General features: G+C 43.4%; 1 protein-coding gene across 2 annotated transcripts in view; it reads left to right on the plus strand.

Moving 5' to 3' along the window:
* PIK3C2A (phosphatidylinositol-4-phosphate 3-kinase catalytic subunit type 2 alpha) overlaps positions 1-19244 on the plus strand; it is a 97851-nt gene that overhangs the window by 19692 nt on the left and 58915 nt on the right. The window contains exons 2-4 of one of the 2 annotated variants that reach the window (XM_014602315.3): positions 452-1631; positions 15961-16067; positions 18813-18970. In XM_014602315.3, coding sequence (XP_014457801.2) covers positions 519-1631; positions 15961-16067; positions 18813-18970 — 1378 coding nt within the window. In that variant the 5' untranslated portion in view covers positions 452-518. The remainder of the gene's footprint in view (positions 1-451; positions 1632-15960; positions 16068-18812; positions 18971-19244) is intronic. The other variant, XM_006277170.4, reaches the window with a different exon arrangement.

Below are 19244 nucleotides of genomic sequence, written 5' to 3' on the forward strand. Positions count from 1 at the left end.
TTTCCTGGATACCCAAGACTCCCAGAGATCAGTTGCCCAAGATCACACGTGACAAAGTAGTGTCTTCAGTCCTGGCCTACCCACCAAGCCAACATTCCTCCTTTTAATTAAAATGTCTGTTCCTAGCATTACAGTGGTGATTTCATAGTTGATTTTTTTCAGAGTGTCAAAGGAAACTATGTTTGAACAATTGCATATATAGAACTGACAAGAGAAATAGGTAGGTCTTGGTGAATAGAAGAGTTTAGACTAGCTTTGCACAAGTTCTGTCAGGAAAGATAACTAAAAGAAAACTTGATTTTCAGAAACTTAAAGTTGCATAATTTGGAAATTGGTTAATATATAAAGCTTAGGTCCATATTTACTGCTTAAATTGTTGTTTGTCTGTCATGTGTTAAGTGTACAAATTATGCCTTTGCACATTTTTCTTGCTTTTTCTTTCCCTTTACAGATCTGCTGAATCTGTTTTCATAGAGTCAAGGTCCAAAGATCACTTACAAGAAGGGTTCACTCTTTAAATGGACCTCTGTTTTCACGGCATGGCTCAGATATCTGATAGCAATGGATTTAACCAGCAATCATCACCTTCTTTGGGGATTGCAAGGACAAAAGATGTGGACAAAGAAGAAGCATTACAAATGGAAGCTGAGGCACTAGCTAAGATGCAAAAGGAGAAAGGAACAATTAGTAATAAACTAACTCGTGGTTCCTTAAGCAGCACCAAAAATAAAGCACACGCTCATAATAAACAAGATTATGATCTCATGCTGTTCCCAGAGTCTGATGCTGAAAGGGGGGAAGGCAAATTAAATTCCATTGACATAGATAAACTTTCTCATGCTGAACTAGAGAAACTGCTTCTGGATGACAGTTTTGAATCTAGTAAAGTACCTGCTTTACCAACAACTCCTGTTTTGAGCCCATCAGTTTCTTCACAACTGTATCTTACCCCTACGGGTCAAAGAGGACAGTGGACACCTGGAATACCTGGACCAGTGACTTGCACTTTACCTCTTATTAACCCAGTGGCTTCTTACAGTAAACAAGCTGGTGTATTTCAGAATGGCTTCCATCCAAGTATGTCCACTTATCAGTCGGCAGAACCTGTCTATCTCCGTCCTCCAGGACGGTCCCAATACATTTCATATCCATTATCGGCTGCTGCACCTTTTCATCCACAGAGAAGTTTACCTTTGTATTGTCCAGTGCTTACACCTGAAATGGCAAATTTGTTTGATAAAATTGCCAGAACATCAGAATTCTTGAAAAATGGGAAGTTAAACACTGACTTAGACATGACTGGCATTAAATCTGCAGTTCCTAATCTGTCAGATTCAGAAAACTGTGGTGATATTAGTAAATTTGATTGGCTAGACTTGGATCCTCTAAGTAAACCAAAAGTGGATGGTGTGGAGACTTTGTATAAAACAGAAGATGATGTAAATGTGACTTCTGTTACTGTTGTGGAAGATCCCTGGGATGCTGTACTACTAGAAGAAAAATCACTAGTAACATGTCACCTTGAAAGAAAAGTTAATGGGAAGCTTGCTTCTGGAGCAACTGTTACAAGGAGTCAGTCCTTAAACATTCGAACAACTCAGCTTGCCAAGTTACAGGGCCAAACACCACAGGTACAGTAAATCAGTATTTTGAATTGTATTGTTTGTTACAGTGGCAAATATTAGTTGCAATGACTTGAAAGACTTGGATAAAAATCTTTATCTTCTTAATATATGAAAATGTGGACAGAGACAAATGTCTAAATAAGCTGGTAGCCACTGGACTACGTGCATTCAAATTTTGGAATCTACAGCACTACTGTTAGGGGTTTTTAAATAAAGTAATTGCTCCAATGTAAACTTCCTGATTTGCTAAGGAAGTTCTAGAATGTTTCACCAACATTATCCCGGAATAGAAAGATGATGATTCTGGGGATGGTGGGGTATTTGCAATCTTGTTACTAATTTGACTTTCATAATTATGCTGCTTAACAGCAAGTGTGGTCAAACTGTTCTGTTTGCTTCTGGAGCAAAGGCATTTGAGCATTATATACAGGTAAGTGTATCTTCTTTCCCTCTGTGTAGGAAGAAAACCTGGAGAGCTACAGTAGTGAATAGCTGCCATAATCTTGCATTTCTTCCTTTTTAGTTGAAGTAGAGTTTATCCCTGCAGCTGTAAAAAGCTGATAAATTCTAACAAGGCAGAATATGCTCACTTAGCCTTAAGTAAGGAAAGCTGAATGTGTTCAAAACTGCTCTTTAAAATTTGAAGTGCACTAAAAGCATTGCTTGGAAAAGAAGACTGTGTACACAAGCATGGCCAGATCTCTTGGTTCTTTCCCAGAACCCATAATTTTGAAAAAACTGTTTTGAGGAGAGGAAGCAGTAAAAAAAATCCTAGTGTATCTCCTATGGCCTCATTTTAAAGGGTGAAAAGAGAACTAGATACTTAAGTTACACTAGGAATACTTTGCTCATGCATCCCATATGGTTTCATTTTAAAGTATGAGAGGAGGACTAGAAATTAGGTACATAAATGAACAAAGTATCATTTGGCACATGAACAAAGCAATAAATGCAGCAGGACAACAAATTAAATATGCATAGTGAGACTGAGGGGAAAAAAGGGGGAATAAAGAAAACATTTCAGGTCAGTTTTTGTCGACATTTTCAAATGCAGGTCTTTAACCAGTAGATTCTAATCTTCTAAATATTTTGGTAGAAACAGCAGAATTAAAATATGCAGTCTCTGTGGAATAAACATTGCTTCCCTCACCACTTTCCTGGTTGTGTAGGAACATTCATTTTGCTGTATGCTGACATCATTTGCATGCCATGGAGCAATGATATACTATAATGTTTCTGTGGTAAAAATGTGCTAAAGCAACATACAGTGAGGAGTCAAAGGGTGTCATGAGGAGGACAGGGCATTGAATACAATTGCTAATGTAGGCCAAGGCTGTCCAACTGGTGGCCCACAGGTCTCAGGTGCAAGGTGACACAGAGGGAGAGCACCTGCTGGACCCTGTTGCCTATGTGATGGGAGTCCTGGGAAGCCTGCAGGGACCATGGCCCCTGCAGTGTGCAGCCTTCACATTTTGTATGCTGGGGCCCACGGCCAGTACAGTGTGCAGCCCCCAGCTACTCAAATTGGACAGCCGTGATGTAGGCTGTTGGCCTGTCTTTCAGAGTTGCTGAGCACCCACAATTCCCATTTAAATTAACTGGAGCTGTGAATAGTCAAAACCCGCTCAAAGTCTTAATGTAAACCAGCGACTATGCCTTCTGGTTTGCTGGGTTGCTAAAAACTTAAATCCCGTATTTCTAATACCAGTAGTGTTGTGTGATCAAGTAAACTATTATAAAAAGAACAGAAGAAGCTAGATTAAAGGAATAATATCACTCAATATATGCCTGCAAAGGGAGACTACTAGGCTTGCATCTTTATTGTGTTATAATGTATAAAACAAGTGTGAAAAGGTCCTTGATGTATCAAAGAAGAAAGTAGGAATTTCAGGTCTCCTTTTTTCCTGTTTTGTTTGAGAGCTTACTGGAAAACCTAAATATCAGTTACCTAGATAGTGTTATCTCTGCCGAAGCCCTGTTTCTTGGATAGCAAAGGAGACCTATTTATACTAAAGAGTTGATATTTGTCTGTCTTTTTAAACTACTAGGAATATGAAAGTATTGACTACAGGCAACCAGTGCTTAATGCTGTTTTGCTTAGTGCTATTTTGCTATAATGCTCATTTTAAAATGATACCTGATTTCACTTATTGCTCAGCAAGTTTCACTATTATGCTCGTGGTTGCCATCTTGGGTCATCAAATACTTTCAGTTCTGGTTAAGGCTTGGTTTTTCACGAACCAATTAAGAGCGCTAAGCGGGAGCTGCCTGTAAATTATATTAAAATAGCTGAAATCAAACACTGCCACAGAAAATTTCCTCCAGTAAGACAGGGGTTAGTAATATATGGCCCTCAGGCCGGATCTGGCCTGCAGAGCCAGAAGGGTTAGCCTGTGCCAGTGTCTTCGCTTAAGTCTGTTTTGATTGAGCTTTGTGATGAGACCCTTTATGAGCTTGTGAGGGTGTAGATTACTCCACATCTGCCTATTAGGACTGTGCACTGGCCAGAGCTGATGAGTTCTCTAAAGAAGGCCACTACTTTGGTTTTGTTGTGTCGAGAATGGCTTTCCTAACCAGTTACTTCTGCAGTGGTTGACTGAGAGATTTGTTTTCATTCCTGTCAAGCTGCAGCATCTAAAGAGAAATAGAGGACAGGACTGTAAACTAATAGGGGAATGATGGCAGGAAAAAAAGGATCACAAAATATGTCAGTGTTTTGGGGTGGGGAGGAGTTGTATTTTGGCATTGCAACTATTTGACTAGCATGCTCTGTCCAAACATCTAGGGAGAACTAGAGTGAACTCTTGAGAAAGGCAGAGGGTTTGTTATGCAGGACTCCTCAGCTGGCTCCAGCCAGTGCCAATAGTCATAAGGTCCTATGGGAAGAGTTGTCACAAGTTGGCATGGGCAGCCAAGACTGACTGGAGGATCTGTTCACTTGGAATTATTGGAAACTCTGTTTCCAATTCCCACCAATAAGTCTGCATTGCTCGTGTTGCTTAGATTCAGGTTGGATAGTTGAAATAGTTATATCAAGGATATTTTTTGGTTTGCTTTCTGATATCTTCTCTAAAAGACCAAACTGGGCTTTCCAGATAAAAAATATCATCCAGGCAGTAGCTAAAATAATTTTCCATTGATGTAAAATTCCTGGTCTTTCAATTTAGTGCTTCTTGCAGTTCTGGGCTAACTCTCATTATTTCAGAAACAGGCTAACTACAGGGGTGCAGGTTTTTTCCATCAATTTTTTATTTTATTTTTGCAAGTATGTAGAGGTTTGGAAAAACTCAGATACAACATGTTTGTCTTGTGTCTAATACTGTTTATGATTCCAGACCCTGCATCAAGGCTACCTTTATAGAGGGGGAGCCAGGTTTCATGAACTTTTTCACTTTTTCTTACTCTAATTGTCCACGTCAACAGGTCTATTCTCCGTTTAAACATCAGGATGGATAAGATCTCTGGGGTCATTAAGTTCAGCCACTGCTATCACAGGAGGTATCCTCATATGATCCTTTTCCTAAGCTGAACAAGTACCATCTTATACTGGCAGGTTTTTTGCCTCCACTGCCCAAGTTCCAAAATATCACTGCTGGAGACCATTAGAAACTTTCTTCTAATTTCCACCCTGAATTTATTCATGGTCACCTGTTTCTGTGGCAGTATTTATCCTGTAGCTAAAATCATCGTCTTTCAGCCTTTGTTTGTTAGGCTGAGGAAGCAAAATGTGCTCTTTCGTTTGTTGTTTTTCCCCATAAGATGGACTTTATCTTCTTTGGTATCCTGGTAGCCTTCTCTGCTCCTGTGCCTATTTAAAATATCCATCTTGAACATGTATTTTATATACAGACCAGAATTTTGTATGCAGCTTTCCATGTTAGGCCTTGCCAGTGTTTTGTACAGTTATTCCCTGTCCTTCCTGGAAGTACCTTCCCTGATGAAAACTTAGTAAAAAAGAACAGATGCTATCTGTTGCATCATACTGGTGATCTGTAGCCACTCTGTGTTCAACTAGCATGCTGCATGACCGTGCATGTCTGTGTATCAATTCTGACCATCATCATAGTCCTCTGAGTTCTGGTCATCTGGTTCTTCCAGTATGGCATTTGGATTCTCCTCCCTATGAATTATGCCTTCCAACTTTCAGCCCTTTGCCTGTTCCTACTCTTTGGAGAATGATATTAATCAAAATATTAAATGAGCTCTATCCCAAGACCAATCCTTGAGAAACTCATTAGAAACCTTTTTCTGGCCTGATGTTCCCTTTTCAACACAACTACTTATGCTGGAGAAGGTAATAAATTAATATAGGAGTTTTAAGATGGGCAAGGTATCCAAGTTGTAGCAATATTGTTCTAAGGAACTGGATTAAAGGAGAAGTGGCTAAATGTTATTTCCTATTTGGCAGTGTAGAATGTTCTACTGAAATCTGGATCGTATCTACTGTGTTTGCTCACATATAAACCATAACTTTTTCCCCAAAACCAGCTGGGGAAAATTGAGGTGTGCATTGTATACAAGGAAAAGACCTCCCTGTTGGTCAAGACATTTGGTGTGGAGCAGTGAAAGCATTTAATTGCTCCTCTTCTCTACTTTCACATCCCTCCTCCCCTCCCCCCCCCCAATGTTTGAACCTATGCTGGCACACAAGGTTGGCCTGTGACTGAAACCACATGCCAAATTGGATCCAGTACACTGAGTCTGGGGACTGCATGCTGATTCTGGGTCGTATTTGGCGCACTACTCTGGAGCCTTATCTAAGGTTGGCTCTACCATGCCTGGACCAAGCCAGCACATGGGGTTGGGAAGTCCTATGGCTTCCAGCCCACAAGTTCCTAGACTGTGGTACTTGGTTCCCACCACTGGAGACTCCACATGTCAGGTACTTAACCATATTCCAAGGTAAAACCTTCCTTCCTTCTTGGGGCTTCCTAGAAACTGGGTGCATATCTTGTATTCAGGTGTGTGATATATGCTATTACATTTCTTTATTTAGAAAATGTAGTTCTTTTTCTTAAAGATCTTGGTTTAGTTTGGAATGAACCATCTTTGTTAAGCCCATGTTGCAGTTTCCCATTTCCACTTACCTGTATGGCTTTACTTTTTTCACTTAGCTCAACAACCGTGCATACCATTGAGAATACAGTAAGTATATAAATGTTTTGCTGTTCTACAACTATACAGTAATACCTCAAACTTGATATTTATCAGAAGTTCTTGCCATATTTGCAGTTTTATGTCTTGGTGCTTTTCAGAATTCTGTGGTGGAGATTATCTTATCCTCCTGTTTGGGGGCTCTAGATTCCCTCCTGCCCCACCTCCCCATCCAGCTTCTACTTTGTGCTCCTACCTTAGGGGTTGAACTAGATGGTGCAGTGTTGCATAAACTTCAGTGTTGTAGGACCCTATGACCCAGAGCACTCACTGTGGTGCAGTGGGGAGCCTGCAGCTGGGAAGCTAAGGGTGAGCATTGTGCGGCTCGTGGGCTGAGCAGTCCCTGACAGCTTAGAAGTTGGACAGCCCTGATTTTAAATCTTGCCAGAACTGTATAAGAAGGCCATTTATTTTATTTTGTTTTCCTTTGTCTATTTTTATGGCTGAAAAACCCTTTTTGCTCCTAGGATTCTTTGTGTCCTCTGTAAAAACCAATATAGCTTGCTTCAGGAGAATTTTCACTTGCTTTTTGGTCTTCAGGGCAGGACTTGCTTTATTCACATGTTCCTGTTTCCATTGTTTTGTAGGTTCTCTGGTTTTTTGTTTTTTTTTCTGTTGTTGTCTGTCTTGATGTGGTTATTCATGTTGTTGGTTCCCTTTTAAGTTTTTTTTTCTTGTTTGTGCTGCAGAGTCCAGATAGTTTTAGCACCCTTTCTCCACCCCCATCCCCCCCATTTCTTTAGACTAAGTACAGACATTTGGGGAGGTTCAAAATAGCTGCTCCATTTAAATTTGGCCTGTCCCAGTGCTGATCTTATACTTATGGACTTAGTCTCAGTGACCAGCAATCAGTCTAAACCTGTAACTGTACAGAATTTCCATGCATGCAAATGGGTCTAAAAATTGCAGAACCCAGTGTAATATATACTTGAATCTATGTAGTATCAAGCTTTTTATACTGGACCCCATCAAAACCCTGTAGGTGATACCTCCTGGACCCCAACCCCCTGCCCCTCTCCCCCCCATCCTGACTTAGCTGATATTGGGCTTCCATTTTGAACCAGTTTAACTTCCCCCTAGTGCCCCCCAAATGTTTGTACTTAGCATTAATGGCACAATTTCCAGACTATTTCTTTAATGTTGCAGATCTATTTTCCCCCCTTAGAACTTCCTTTGGCATCCTTTCCAAAAAGTAATTTTTAGGAGTGCACCAATAGAGATTTTTCGGGGCTGATACCAATGGCTGCCTTTTTTTAACAAGCCATATCAGCCGATATTGATCCAATTACTAATATATGGCCTGGCAGCTTGGAGAGTAACATCTGGCTGGTAAGTCTGTTGTGGGGGGAGAGAAGAGATGTGGAGGGGGGGCAGGTTGAGGCCCCTGTGGTGAGGGAGGGAGTGGCACTAGGGCTGGGGCAGGGGCAGTGGCAGGCGCTGCCCAGCAGGGATTGAGTTGAGCTGTGCTTGGGATGGGTGAATTTTAGGGTGGCTATAGCCCTTCTCGCAGTGCCACTGCCGCCCCAAGCGGCACCCTGACTGGTTAGCGCCTGCCCCACTCCCTCAGTGTGGGGCCCTCCATCTGCCCCCCCTCCCCCATGTCATTTCCCTCCCAATAGACTTACTAGCTGGACGCTACTCTCTACACTGCCAGGCTGTGCTCCTGGCTACCTGCTTGCTGCGCTGCAGCTGCACACATGTATGGGGCATCCAGAGCTGGGTTGGAGCCACAGTCCGCTGCCTACATGCCCTTGTCTAGGCAGTGTATCGTGGCTCTGCCCTGGATCTGGGCCACACTGTTGCTGCCACAAGATCCCAGCCGTGGAGCAGCACCCTGCCCAAGCTGTGTGCTCTGTCAGTGCTGCTGGGATTAGTCTCTGTGGAAACCCTGGCTCCATACTGTCGCTGCCCTGCTGCTTCTGGGGTCTCCATGGAAGCTGGCTGCAATGACACGAGCAGAGGCTGCTGGGAAATGGAGTCTGCTGCTGGCCCAATCCAGCCCATGGGCCAGACTTTGCCCATCCCTGGTATGCATACCTCTGGGGGTACTTTGAAAAGTCATAGGGGGTACACGGGGATGGAGTGCTGCCACCCTGTGCCGCTGCCTCAGGAGCAGGGCTAGGGTGGGGCGAGAGCAGGGCTGCACAGATACTGTGCTGCCGTCGCCCCGCTGCTCACCACAACCCCACTCCACATCTGACTGCTCAGCAAACCCCCCCTCCCCCTCCTTCCACATCTCACCAGGACCCCCCCCCCAGTGGTACATATTAAAAGGGGGGCCACTGGGGGTACACTTATTGAAATAAAGGTTGAAAAGCCCTGACAGCTTGTAGAATGCAGCTTGTTAAAAGGTACAGCAACTGCAAGATAACTTTTGAAAACTTAATTCTTCCCTTCCCCCTGCAATGCCTTGAGCATTTGCTGGGCAAAGCAGCATAAAAATCAAATAAATACTGTATTTTCTTGCATATAACACACTTTCCCCTTCCCCCCTCCCCCCAAACCAAAACAAAACCAAACAACAAACCCCAGCTACTGATTTAATTGGAGTACACCTTTTTTTTATGCAAGACATATAGTAAGAGCAGTTTCTGGTGCTTACTGGGGGAAACCAAAAGTCAAGTCTGTACACAGGGAGTAGAACAAGGAGCCGACTTGGCTCTCCACCTCCTGTTGCTTCTGCTAATCACTACCAGGAACCTCCTCTCCTCCCCCACCCCGCCTTCATTCTGCTTTTCAAAACGAGGTGCGTATCTTATTTCAAGGCATGTTGTAAACAAGGAGATACACCAGATAAATATTTGGGGCTTGGCAGGGTTTGATGGGGGTTTTTTTTAATCAATAAACCTCAATAAAGGCTGACTTCACCTCACACTCACAGACCGGAGGGAAAACATTTCCAGCAGTAATAATTGAAATATATGGAAATTTAAGTTTGAGCAATCCTGAAAATTTAAATCAATAAAAATTGAAAAACACCCCTAACTTTGCACAAGCTGAAAATTCAAAGAGTTTAAAAATCAATATAAATGCTTAAAAAGAAACAATGGTTTTTAGCTGTCAAAATTAAAAAAAAATAACAATCAAATTCTGCCAAACCTAGTTATACTGGATAGTTTCTTACCAAATGAATCGTAGTGTTCTGTCACTTTTAAACCAATAAGGAAGTAGCCTTGATTTTTAACCTAACAGCCTATGTTTCCTGTCTAGAGTTGACATAATGCATGTTGTACTTTTTATCATGGGTTTACCTTCCACTTATCTGCTTACTTCCTGTTTCCATCTGTATTTAGTTTTGTATTCTGCTGACTTGATTACCTTAAAATTATTTTGTGGCCAAGAGCCTAAGGATTATGTATGTTTCAGGGGTGTTGCTTGTAGCCATGTTGGTCTAAGGACATAGGCAGACAAGTTTCTTTGGGTAAATGTGTTATCTTTTATTAAACCAACTAAATAAGTGGAAAAATTGTTCTTTGCAGGCTTTTTGGCACAAACTCCCTTCATCAGGCACTGGAGAGAGTCAGACTTTTTAAGATCAATCATACAACTAAATTGTTCATAGTAATGAGGAAAAAAGCAAAGTAAATACATGATGCTAAAATTGAGAACTGCAGGCATACTAGTCTTCACCATTTTTACTGTCAGTTTTCTAGTCTGTGCACGTTTAACTTAAACTTTATTGAAATATGAATTTGTAAGCTCACTTGATCATCTTAATGAGCAGCTGATACTGTTTGAAATTAGTAAACGGGCACTTGAATAACTTAATGAAGGAATGCAATATTTGAATATGAATAAATAGTGAAATGGACTTACCATAATTACCTGAATCCAAGACTACTTTGAATTTTTCAAACAATCTGCCAGTAATTAGATTCTGTATATGGAAAACTTTATAAATTTTATTGTTTTCTAGATGTAACTCTAATTACTGGTAGGTTGTCTTAAATTCATACCCTCCACTGCTACAGCAGGGAGAGCAGTGGCAGAGGGGCAGGCTTCTTCTCCCTGTAGCTTACATAACCTCTGCCCCCTTCATCCTTCTTCCTCTTACTGTGAGATGTGGCTCTGGCTCCATTTCCTCCTGGGGCATGAAAACATGGAAGCATGCTCCTGCCCAATGATGGAGCAGTGTCCTGAGCCTGGAGTTGAGCAACTGCTGAGTGGCCAGGCAGAGGACAGCGTTTCCATCTGCTCTGTGCTTCAAGAGCGAAGGGAGCTAGAGCCTGACTGCACCTGAGAGTAAGGGGTGGGGAGGAAGAAGATACAGAGGGTTGGGGCAGATGCTACTGTGACTCTGATTCTGGCTCTGACCTGGGCTCAGGGCTGATGTCAGAGCCACAACAGTCACCTGTGTTGTTTCCTTGTCCCTCTCCCTCCACTTCTGAACTTGAATCCAAGACAAGGGTTTTTTTTCCTCCCCATGCTGAATGAGGGGGAGAAATCTTTTAGTGGATTGAAGTAAATATAGTAATTGTTTACTGTACTACCACTGATTTGAATTTGTGGATGTATTGGGATTTTTTTCCCATAACGTATAAAAAGGTAATTGGCTGTGGCGTGTAAATTCACTGATTTATCCTATTTCTCAGTTAACATGGGGATCTGGGACAGACATTCCATCAGTCAGTTTAACTTAAATCAGTTAAGTCTGATACTACATCCAACCAGGCTTATCTTAAACTGGTTTCAGCCATTTCCTCTGCTTCTATAGAAGATCCCATGCTGTTCTCTTTTCATATTGCCTGCATAGGGAGGAAAAACGTGGAACTAAGAGGGTGTTGTTAGATTACTTTTGGGAAGTCTGATTCCAGGCTGTTTCAGTTGAGTGTTTTTTCATAGATGTTAGGGCTGGAAGGGACCTCGAAGATCACCAGGTCCAGCCTCCTGCCCCAGCGCCAGGAGGTCAGCTAGGGTCAAAGGATCCCAACAAGATAAAAGTTAGTATTAATTGGACTGCATAGATCTGCAACAGGACTAATGCAGCGGTATAAATTTGTTGTAGTCTCTTTTCTGTGAACGTTTCACCCCAGGATCTGAGCCTGATAGTTCACAGAATGGCTTAAAGCAGACACAGTGAATGGTCTGGAGTAACTTAAGACTAGCAAGCAAGGTGTATAAGAAGTGCATCTGGTGAATATCGCTTTTGGCTCTCTGGAAATGATTGCCTTAATGTATGTGAACTGAGCTGAGTAACACAACAGAAATGAAGACTCAGTTTCTTTATTTGCAATACAAGGTCAGCTTCAGTATCAAAATTCCAGTGTTTTCTAATCAGGCTCAGTTCTGACTTGTCCGTTGATCTAATGAACAGTTTTTACATCCCAGTCTACATACTCTTTTAATTCTTGGCACTGGAGACACCAGTCATACAATTCATTTGTGTAAGACTTGTGGGTGCTCATTCACGACAAATGAAATTGAGACTCATTTATTTCAGCATATTTTACAGGCTATCAAAAATCTACCAGGTTGTAAATATTCAGTGAAACTACTGATTTTTGAAGTGAAAAGGTTTGGTTTCCTTTCAGCCACTATAGCAGAGGGAACACAGACTAAGCCAGTGTTGTGATATTGTAGTAAAACCTACTGGACCTATAAAATATGGAATACATATATGCAATGTGACCTTTACTTGTATATGAGGGGATAGTTCCACTTCAGAACAATTTGTATTCTTTAGTGTTGCTTGTAAAATTTTATTATCTCTGTTTAAAAACATCTAGAATACCACAGTAGTGGGGGCAAGACAGACTAAGGTAGTGTTAAGTAATATTGTAGTGAAACCTCCTAGACACCCACTAGTTAGCTTTTTATTTATTTGAAAATGTAGCATATGCATGTAGGTTGAGAAGTCGATTGGGACAAGAAGGTGAGTGAAGAAATTTGGAGGACACTGGAAAGAGTGAGGAAAGACAGAGAAGAAAAAAAATGCAAACACAAAATGAAGTGCATATAGGAAAAAAGCCAGGAAGATATAGGATATGAATAGTAAACCAGGGGTTTCAAACTCATCTGCCTGGTAGGCCAGGAGAGTGGCAAGGGGCCAGTCCACAGGGTAGGCTATATTTCCAGTAGGCATAGTTAAATTTTTCCAGGAAATAGAAGCCAGTGGGTGGATCTCTCCCTCAAACACACACGCACATGCAGTCTCTTTATAGGCATTGTCAAACTCGGGGGCAGGCAGAATACAGCCCACCAGGCAATTTCATCTGTCTCATGGGTGCCCACCAATGAATTGTACCCCACCCAGCCCACACACCTTGCTCCCATCTTCATGGGTGGAAGGGCCTGGCCCAGCCAGCACGCAGCTTCAGGGCAGGGCTGCTGCTGTAGCTGCAGGGGACCTTCTTGGTTTCCCTGACATCCAGTGGCTCCTCCTAGTCTCCCTGCTGCAGTGCTTGCTTTGGGCAGCAGGTAGGGAAGCGGCAGGGGTGGTGGGGGCTAGAGGAAGCATGTGGCTGGGGCTGGCAGGAGCACAGAGCGTGTGTCTGGGTGGGAGGGGGAGAGGGCAACAGGAGCGTGGAGCTTGGGTGGACAGGGCGTGGGTGTGAGGGAGGGTGGGGGGTGTGGGGGCCCCTCCACATACTCCCACCCATGGTGCACAGCCCCTGTTGCTGGCGGCAGCAGCAGCAGGCAGGCCCTCAGGGCATTTGTAACCCATGCAGGCACTGCCGCCTGCCTTCCCTGCTCCATGTCGCCATGGGTAGGGCCTGGGACTTGAGCTGGGGGCAGGGTTCTCCTCCACTTCCAGCGGAGTCCCAGGACCTGCACAGCAGGGAGCGGAGAAGGCAGCTGGCTCAATTGTGTGGAGCTTCCTCCTGGTGTTGTGTGAGTGCCAGGAGCTGCACATGCACCTCAGGGAGCCCCATGTCATAGGGGCAGGCTGGCCTGGCTGTGCTCCTTGCCGCTCTGTGCAGCTCTGGCTGGAGCCATGCGCTGCCGGGCCGCAACACCTGCATAGGCCACAAGTGCCCTGTGCCCTCACTGCCTGCTGCTACTGCTGCTGGCAGCAGAGGCTGTGCGCTATGGGTGGGGAGTGTGTGAGAGGGGGTCCCCACACCCCTCCACCCTTCCCCTGCCTTCACAACCTTCTCCCACATGCATACACCCCCCCCACACAGTCACACCCCACCACACACACACCCAACCCCCAACCACATCCCATACACAAGAGGAGTAAGACTATTTTTGAGCTATTATGCAATCCTATATACACTATGCAAATGATTGTGGCAAATATTTGTGGTAATAAAATTAAAATATGTTATAGTAGGTGTTTGACTTTTAGTATATGATCTGTGGTTTTTTTCTGGTTCCAAGATGGCAGCCCCTAGCTTTCCCCCTCCCAAAAGGAGTACTTCTGGGGGTGAGGTGTGGGACGTACAGGCAAAGGTCAGGAGTTTGGGGTGGAACTTCTGGTCCCAAGATGGTAACCAAAGGGCAGGGCTACCCTTGTGGCCCTTGCCACCTCACTGAAACTCATTAAGTGGCCTTCAAGCCAAAATAATTGCCTGCCCCTGGTCTAACTTCACTGAACAGCATCAACCACTTGTATTTTAACTTTTTTATGCTGTTTACATTGAATTATCTAGATAATGTTTAGCACAGTACTTCTGTGTTATGATCATGTGATATAAATATGCACTTTATCTTGCAATCGAATATGTGATTTCAAAATAATTGGTAGAAGGCTATCAAGTTAACCCTAGTAAAGCATATGAATTGGCTTTATCTACTTATAATGAGCGAACATGCAGTTCCTTGCATAGAGAGGAATTGAGATTTATGGACCCGGACTTACAAACATTGACAGCTGTCATTATTTATTATATCAGTGTATTATATTATATCAGTGGAAAATGTTCCAGTGACTCGTATGTTCATTCTTTTATACTTTATTCAGAATCTACTTCCACAACAAAGTACTTACAAGTTTGAGGTAGAAACCACAAATTTTGAAGTTGTCTGATTTTAAATATTTTCAGCTGTGAGTCTTAAGTGTGTTGACCTCCTTCAGGAGTAACTACAGATTTGGTAGGCATTTCTTCTTTCATTTGTACTCAGTGTTAGAAAGAAGGTAAAAGGGGGTAAAGAAGTCTTCTATCCCTCCAAAAAAACATCTTTTCTCCTATCCGGTAACCTATTTTGAATACTGTTTCAGTTCCCAGTGATCTTGTTTTTTTATTTTGGATTTTCCAGTGTTTTTCTTATTGGATCAGAACTGATTTTAGCACTCTGACTTGCACCTCACCTCAGACTGGACAAGTGGTACACCTGAGAATTACACTTCTTTCAAATAAGATAAGGAGCCACAATTGTTAGGAGAAGATTCAGATTGCCTTTTTCTCTGTTTTGCATTGATAACCAGTGCAAAGGAAACCAAACCACCTAAAAATCTCCTGTTGAAGCCTTATTAGCTGCAAAGGAAAACATCAGACACAGGGGTGAAGAAAAATACCCTCGACTGAGGGAAAGTGAAAAACAAAAAACCAAACAAAACATTGCTACATTAGCACAGACTGAGAAAACAGACAGCCTCTTAGTGTTCCTGGCTCCTCTAAAGGCTGCATCCAGGATTTACATGATGCATCTTTGTCACTCATACACGCTCTAAGAACAAACACTATCCTGCATGCATGTTGTTTCAGTATAGTGGGGCTGATTCAAACACTTGGGTTTAAATTTACATTTATTTCCATCTATTTTTTTCTTAAGACAGTTGCAATTTATGACCACAGTGCACTCTTAGGTTAGAGTGGGATGTGCTCAATGCTGCTGGGCTCAACTCATGGAAATGCCTGCAGTCTTTCTTTATATGTAGAAACTGCCATTCATATTTAATTTCTGATTCTACTTCTCTGGCTGTTAATGTAGAAGTTATCGCTTGGCATGTGTTGCAGACTAACTGTAAAGTTGTGTCTGCTACTTCCTTTCTCCCTCAAAATGGAGTTGAATATCCAAGACCGTAAATCACTGCTGAATGTTTAGTAATTGCTACATTCTCTTAAAGACTTGGATGACCCTGTAATATGTCTGTAACAACACACTTAGTAGTTTAAATGTAAAATTAGCAAACTTCAAATTACTTTTTAATCTTTGCTAATGAAAGGAATGCGCTTATGAGGACTTCTAGCAATATTTTTCAACTATTTTTTTACAATTTTGTTTTATCTTTGAGTTGCAGAAAGACAATGGGACCACTAGCTTGCCAACAGGAAATGCACTTCTCCAAGAAATTGAAGGGCAGAACCAAGAAATGGCAGCTTTTTATCAAGCAGTTACAAAGTAAGAAACTACTGAATTCAAATTAGCTTTCAGAAATAAGTAAATGGCTAAATAGCATTGTGTGCTATTGTTATTGAAAACATCACACTTGATAACACATTTTTAAAGTAATATTCACGGGTCTGGTCCTAGTACTTGGCTGCATTAGGCCAACTTTAGTATATGTCCCTTCCCCACACATCAGTTTATTCTAACTTGGTTTATACAGTGTAACATGTTGGCACAATGTTATATAATAGGCTTAAGTTTAGTTTCTTTTTTGCATTTTTTGATTCATTGGCATACTCCAGGGGTACTGAAGATGCAGCCTGCGAGTGGTCATCTGGCCCCCAGTGCTGCCTCTTGGTTTGAATTGACACATGCTGCAAGTAACACCTGCCCTGGACTAGTGGTGGGGAAAGTGGGGGTAAGGGGAGGGGAAGGGAAGGGGCATTGCATGCAGCACTAATCCCAGAGCAGGTGCTGTGGATCTGGCATGCAGTGGGGGCCACAGTTCTGATCCACCCTGTGTACTGTCCCCATGCCACTCTTCTCGCCCACAGGGCGGATAAGTTTGACACCCCTCGTTTACTCTCTTCATATCCTACACCTCGCTGGCTTTTCTCCTGTACTTATTTTGTATTTGCATTTTATTCTTTGTCTTTCCTCATTCTTTTCAGTGTCCTTCAAATTTCTTCACTCACCTTCTTGTCCCAACTGACTTCTCTCAACCTATCCCTTATATCAGTAACTCCAGACAAAGGCATTTGCTGCAACAGCCTCCTTCAGATGAATATAATCAGTGCTCAGTTGGTTTTTGAAAGTGAAGTGTACAGTAGTAAGAGAAGGGATACAATGGATCCAGAGGGTCCCTTCTAACCTTCTGCTCCTATGAACTACTAAGGCAGTGATTAGTGTGACATCTTAAGGCAGTGATGTCACACTAGTGTCCTGTGAGATCCCCAAGCAAGGAAGTAAATGCTTTCCTCCCCTGTCCAGCACCTTGTGCTTACTCCAGCAGCAGCACCTGCAGCTGCTCATCTGGAGCTTGCCCCTCCCTCCTCCCTCCCTCTTTCTGGGAGGTGGCAGTGTGGGGTGGTGGGTGGTGGCTGGCACTCAGTCCGCACTTCCTCATGCATACCCCCTAGGGTCTTCCCAAGTACCCCCAGAGGTATACTTACCCCCAGTTGACAACCCCTGAAATAGTATTCATTATAGTCACCTCATTCCAAAAGGAATAAGGCAAAAACAGAGAAGATAAACAACAAACTATTAGAGATATATGCAAGACTCTACTCTGGCAGGACCTTTTTTTTTTTTCTTGAGTTTAGAAATCACTCAGCACCTTTTCAGGTGCTATTATAATCCAATATAAGATTAAAATATTAGGAATCCCTTGTTTTAGCAAAGAGGTGAGCCCTAAGGAAGCTATTGTTAGTTTATTGTTATTTGTTTTTAATATAAATGGGGATCACACTATGTGGATGTGTTAACGCATCTTAGCCAAAAAAGAAAATAATTTTACTGCCTAGCTAGCCTGTGGAACTTGTAGCTAGCTATAAGATACTGAGGCGAAGATACTAGGATTCAAAGTTCAACTTCTGTCCAACCTCCAAGCAGGTAGGGGCTGCACAGCATGGTTTTTTGTCTCCATCAGCCTGTGGGGTGGGGGACAGGGGAGCTCCCCCCCCCCCCCCCGACACTCCTAGTCCAGGTCTACACAGCACATTGGGGGGGGGAAGACCCCATGAAGGGGACTCTTTGCCCCTCTGCAGCCCTCCCCCCTGCCAGGGGGAGCCTGGGGAATTCCTGACCTCCCCCTCCCCTGCACAGCTGCTTGGCTTAGCTCCTGCCAGAGAAGGGAGGGGGAAGGAGTTGCCAAGGCCCCACGGGTGTAGGCATCAAGGAGCCCCCAGCTCAGGGGGCTTCCTCCACCCTGGCCAGGGGTCCCCTAGCCAGGCAGGCGCTGCCCTGGGAAGCTGAGGGGAATTCCCCCCCACTCTCCCTTCCCAGGTGCTGATTGCTTCAGCCACTGCCATAGGAGGGAGGGGGAACTCCTTTGGGCTGTGTGCCTGGCCATGCAGTCCAGAACGGGGACACCAGGGAGCCCCTGCCTTGTGGGGGCTTCCCCTCCCAAACCTCACCACTGCTTGCCTTAGGTGCTGCCAGTCTCAGGGATAGCCTGGAGCAACCTCAGGGAATGCAGGGAGATTCTCCCTTCCTCCCTCCCTCCCTCCTGTGGCAGCGGCTGAAACGATCAGCAGCTGGGAAGAGTAAAAGGGGAATTTCCCTTGGCCTCCCCGAGACTGCCTGGGCTGAGTAACTCAGGATTCGAGGAACTCCCTGAGGGGGAAGCTCCCTCGAGGTGGGCCACCACCTGAACAGGGGGCCCCTCAGTCCCCTGTGGGGGTAGAGCAGGGGACTACAGGGCATGTACTGGGGAGTTGATCCGGGATGGCCCCATCTGGCTGGGTTTGCAGTGGCTAACAGGCTGAGAGAGGTGCTCTAGCACCCACTGCTTACTGGTTTGGATCAGTGCAGACCTCCCCTTCTTTTCTTTGTACCAATGTGTATGTAAATGTACTTGTTAAAAGACCATTTCGTGGTGCAGACAAAGGGTAAATGTTTTCTGTAATCCTGCTTGGATGAAGAATCAAAGCAATTCATGTTTGTTAGGTCTGGGCACTACTTTCAGAAAACTACATTCCTCTACATTACAGACATGGACTCTTGGTGTTTCATAAATTGAATGCTTCTTGTTCACAGGTTGCGGACCAAGTTCCCCTATACCAATCAGCACACAAATCCAGGCTTTGTGTTGAGTCCTGTCATGCTACAGAGAAATATAAGTGGAGAGTGTGCCAGCATCAAGGTTTCAATAGAAATTGAAGGATTCCAACAGCCAGTGACATTTACCTGCGATGGTATGTTTCCATTTTATAGTTAACTATTAAGCTGATGGCAATTAATTTACTGTCTTTGTTCATTATCTTATGCAAGTTTGGTCTCTCTTAAGCTTACATCAATAAAAGCAATGGCTTACAGGTTTGTCTTTCTTTTCCTTTTTGCTTTGTTCTCCCCTTCATCAAATTGTACTGTTAGGCTGTCCTTCCAATGACAACTCTTCTTGTGGTGGTGGTGAGCCAATCAATGTTGTTAAGTATAAGTTAAGTCTACATGCAAATCCAAAAGGATCCC

Source organism: Alligator mississippiensis, chromosome 2 (assembly GCF_030867095.1).
Source record: "Alligator mississippiensis isolate rAllMis1 chromosome 2, rAllMis1, whole genome shotgun sequence".
Classification (NCBI taxonomy): domain Eukaryota; kingdom Metazoa; phylum Chordata; order Crocodylia; family Alligatoridae; genus Alligator; species Alligator mississippiensis.